This window comes from Morone saxatilis, unplaced genomic scaffold (assembly GCF_004916995.1).
Source record: "Morone saxatilis isolate NCDOM2014 unplaced genomic scaffold, NCSU_SB_2.0 Contig7, whole genome shotgun sequence".
Classification (NCBI taxonomy): Eukaryota; Metazoa; Chordata; class Actinopteri; family Moronidae; genus Morone; species Morone saxatilis.
In genome coordinates, this window is record NW_023340246.1 from 19680221 (window position 1) to 19685037 (window position 4817).

Here is a 4817-nt window from a genome sequence, read left to right on the forward strand (position 1 = left end):
CGTTCAGGAGGATGCTGAAACCCATCAGGAGTGTTTCTGCTGCAGCAGGTTTTATGTTGAACAAACACAGCTGAAGAGCATCTGTTGCAGTAAATATATACATATATATTATATATATAATGTATATTATTTGCTTTGTTCGCGATATTTGGTGCCCAAGATCAAATATATTTATTATTATATTATTTGATTTTTATTTTATACGACTTTTTTATTCTAATACGTTTCCTTTATATGTTTCTTTTGATAATAATAGTACCGAAATGTACACGTATTATTATTTATTATTAAAAACCTTCCAGATTTAGGTCTATAAGATCAAACTTGCAAGCTGATTTATTTCTTTTTTTTAATCATTAGGCCTATCTTATGATATTATGGGCCATTTCTTTTAAATATACATTTCTTCCTCAATGTCTTATACCAAATATTTTCTAATTAAAATAAATTAAATATAATAAACCTCTCTGGACGTATTTGTGGCACCTCCACCTGCAGGTACGAACACCTCCACGTATTTATGTGTTTATTATTAATCTGATTTCGGTGTCTTTCCGTCCCACGCATGCTGAACGTGCAGGGAGCTGCTCTGCCCTCCTAATGACAGATGATGAGTTTTTAGCATTGCTCAGTGAGCTGGCCCCGGGGGCCATTTGTCACAGGCTGTCCAGAAACAAGCCAAGCATGGAAATGAATTTGTTCATTCACATAAAACAGCCCGCAAGAGCGGCAGCCTGCTTAACATGCACCCCGGTAACAACAACTGCACCCGACCATTACGAGCTTCACAACATATAGGATACATACAGGGTTCGCCCTGCACAGATCAGGACGTGCTGGCCGCAAAAGATTCACTTTTCTACCCCAATCTGCTGATTTCCCCCCAAAATCACCGAGAAACAGACTTCTGATCGGTCTTTAAACTTCACACGATCCAATAGTTTTTCTTTGTAAAGCTTAAATATATATATTTTTTTAATTGCATGCCAAATTTAACATGCACAGGTAACTTAGCAGCACATGCAGCAGTGTTCTCCATGCAGCTGTATGAAACGTGTCCCCACCTTTGTAGTTTTAAGGAATACATTTTCGCATTCTTCTCGTGGATCAGTTGAGATTTCTCCGAATTTGCAGCGTTATTATCCATTTATTCAGCCTTTATTCAGCCTTTATTCAGCCTTTATTCAGCCTGCAGTGAGTCGCTGTCCCCTCTGAGAGAAACAAAAAGAAGTAAAGGTGATGGGTTCTTCTCTTTTTTTTGGATGCTGCAGGAGTTTGCCGACAGGTCCTGGTCCCAGATCTTCACTCGACGCGTGGGAAAGTCAGCCGAGACCTCATTTCTGTGAGCAGAGAGACTTCAGAACAAACGGATAAATTCCTTCATTGCGGTGTGTGTGGAGATGCGGGAGGAGGAAACCACATGCGGGAGGGAGGTTTTTTAATTGGGCTGGAGTTTGTAGGCTCGAACATGCGGCTGCAGCAGCGATAATGAGGCACAGCGCACTCACACACACTGCAGCTGCAGTTAGTGGACAGAGCAGAGAGGCTGTACCACACAGCACACAGCCGGACCTCCGGTGGCTCAGTCCTAATGGGGACGAGCATCAGTGTGAACGGAAATCAATCCACTCACAGAAACACATCAGACGAAGATGTTTTTATCCGCATAAATTACACGGATTAAAAAATGTAGCCGCTGTAAATAAACATATTTAACACATGTTTCTGAGTCAGTTATGAGGATGTGTTGCAGATAAATCAGTGCAGACCTCTATTTTAGATTTTACATAAACTTTTCTTACTTTAATTTGCATGCAGTTTGATATAAAAGCAGATTTATTATTTATTTAGGCTGAAAACATCTGCAGGCTGTATCAGAGCAAAACATAAACGACTATCACTGATTCAGTCTTACAAGAAAAAATATCTATGACATTCACAAAACACACTTTCTCTGTGTCTAAAAATAAAAACCCAGATTCATGCCAATCTTCAAACTAAAATTATAATGTGAATTATGAACATTTCAGTGTCTACAGTGTCTGTAACAGGCCTGAAAAAGATTTATGACAAAGATTAAAAAGATGAAAGCGAAAAGAGATGCATATTTAAGATACCATAGGCCCATTAAAAATACACTGCATGTAAAACTGTGTCAGATTACAGATTCATGGCGTCAATTGGCTTAAAAATGAAGCTTTATTTTAATAATAACATATAAAATGATGCCTCACTGTAGGCCTACTTTGAATTATATAATAAAGACTAGAATTAAACAAGTGAACTATTATATTATTATACTGATTGTGTCCGCAGTTGATTGTTGTTAGAAGACTGTGTGTGCGGCACCGCGCCAATGCTGCATTCAAGTGCCTGTGGGACAAACGTAAATCTGGTCAACCTTAATCAGCTGTGGTTTATTACAACTGTTCAAGTTACATCCCATTTCTCAGCCATGTATTTTCAACCACAAGCAATAAAAAACACTGAGCACTTGTTAATGAGATTATAAAGTTGAATGCCAGGTTACCTTGGCTATATGCAATGTAATTATTGGCTCTATTTTAAATGAACATATTGGGTTATTTCAGTCTAAAAACTAAGTTGGCATAATCTATTTAACTTACATGTTTTTTAGTCTATTACCTGAAATACATTGTTGTCATTATATGGCCTCTAGTTGTGTTTATTTTATGTTGTCTGCTATTTTATTTTGTCTGTATTATTCAGTTTAACATAATTAATTAGTGGGCCTGAATTAATAGTCACAAACAAACATCACCACAGAGAATATTGCACATTTTCTGACAGAAAACAGCCACATTTTTATGTGACAGCTCGGGTGTAATAATAATAACAAAGCAGAGGACTGATCTGATCTCACAATTTCATTTTATTATTTAATTTAACACAACATATACTATATATTCTACACCAGTGGTTCCCAACCTGGGAGTCGAAACAGCTTCACGGGGCGACGCATTCTTAATTTTAAGGTTTGGAGGAAAACTTTTAAAATTGACACAAAAATATGCATTTATAAAAACCAAAGGGCTGAAGAAAACATTGCATTTGTCCAAAAAGAAGCCTGTTAAGTATGTATGAATGTATTGTTACAAATAAAAACATAACACAGACAGAGAATTGTATAAAAAGTTCCTAATGTTACGCAAACTCCCTGCAGTAATTGGGTTCATTTTCACAGTTTATCAGCTGTTTTGTCATTATTAAGCATTGAATATAAAATAAAATGTGTCACTTAGTCAGTTTACTCAATGATAGCAAAAGGGGGTCCCTAAAAAACAAACAAACTATGAACTACGTACGAGTACTTCACGGACCCCAGTGCTCATTCTTCCGATTCACTATAAATACACCACCGGGTTACGTCTCCTGACGTCATGACGCAGCCCAGTGTTTGGTTTCCGCGCCGCGCCGAACAGACGATGGAAACAACGAGCAGCAGCGGGAGCAAAGCGGAGGAGCAGCCGACAGACGGAGGGATGGAGGCGGACAGGTCCATGTCGAGGTCGGACAGGTAGAAAACATGAAACTTAAACGCGAATAAAAAAAGGTGCAATGTCTGCGGCACGCGGCAGGACGCCGTAAGGAAGCCGCGAAGTGACAACCGGCTCATGAGAAGCGAGCTAACGTCAGCTAGCTGGAAAAAAAAAAAAACCCCACGCATTGTGTTGGCGTGGTTTCACAAAAGGACAAAAGAGACGAGGAGAAAACGATTAAATGGCATTAAAACAGAGCCGGAGGCGTTGTGGACAAACCGTTAAACGTTTGTCAGTAGTTAAATAGCTGTTTTCTACCGAGCTGCAGTTGTTTTAACGTTAAGTATCTTTCTCTGACTTCAGCTGCGTTTATAACGGAGGGTTCCATTTAATGCGGGACGTTACACCAAACCCCTGTTAAAATATAACTAATTCTGCTCCTTATCTTGTTAGTTAACATTTATATTTACCGAAACATCATTAAACAGCGTTTCAGTGCGGCCTCTTTAATTCGGCATCATTATCCAACCAACTAATAAACAAAAATAACGACCTTTAATCTGCTTTGCACAAATACAGATCTACAAAGAGAAAGCTGTGTCTGGTTTACAGAGGATCTGATCTTATTGTCTGTCGGCCCTCTTCATCACTTTCCCCTGGTTAACAGAACACGTAGCACCAAGGATGTGCAGGCTGTCAGGTGTCTGCATGAGGACATCCTGTAGCTGTGGAAGTGAAACTCAGATGGGATGTGTGTCATTTTCTCACAAAGTGTTAAAGATGTCCGGTTAATATCAGCTTTTAGAAATGACTGCAGCTACCTGCAGATTTCATTATTGAGGGTTTCTCCATGAGCTTTTCTAAATACGAATAAAGCCAATATTTTACAAAACATCTGCTGCAAAGATTGTTCTACGTCTAATTATTATGAATCCAAAACAGCAGTTTATTATTATTATTATTATTAAAATTAAGTGATCATTGCTTCAAGAGCTTATGTGAAACCGTTGGAGCCGTGTTTATGTTTAGATTAGTTTAGTTTACATACAGACGTTAATAATTACAGTGCGGGAGAGGAAGGAGGTCTGAGAGGTGTGTTCAGGGTCCTCCTTTGTTTTGGGCTAAACAAAAAAAAGGACACAACAAAAGCACAAACAATCTGTACAAAACACACACAAGCAAACACACACAGTAAAACAGTCAGAAAACAGAACACACACACACAGAGACACACACAGACAGACACACACACACAGACACACAGACAGACACACACACAAAGACACACACAGACACACACACAGACACACACAGACA

At 38.7% G+C, this 4817-nt stretch overlaps 2 protein-coding genes across 4 annotated transcripts in view; one reads left to right on the forward strand and one right to left on the reverse strand.

Moving 5' to 3' along the window:
* Positions 1–1147, reverse strand: part of slc30a2 (solute carrier family 30 member 2) — a 16309-nt gene extending 15162 nt beyond the window's left edge. The window contains exon 1 of the mRNA XM_035678980.1: positions 1065–1147. Within this exon, the coding sequence (XP_035534873.1) occupies positions 1065–1147 (83 nt within the window). The remainder of the gene's footprint in view (positions 1–1064) is intronic.
* A 2275-nt stretch (positions 1148–3422) lies between these two features.
* Positions 3423–4817, forward strand: part of si:ch211-243j20.2 (uridine-cytidine kinase-like 1) — a 25372-nt gene continuing 23977 nt past the window's right edge. The window contains exon 1 of one of the 3 annotated variants that reach the window (XM_035678808.1): positions 3423–3529. In XM_035678808.1, coding sequence (XP_035534701.1) covers positions 3447–3529 — 83 coding nt within the window. In that variant the 5' untranslated portion in view covers positions 3423–3446. Of the gene's footprint in view, positions 3539–4817 lie in introns of all 3 variants that reach the window. The other 2 variants (XM_035678807.1, XM_035678806.1) reach the window with 2 other exon arrangements.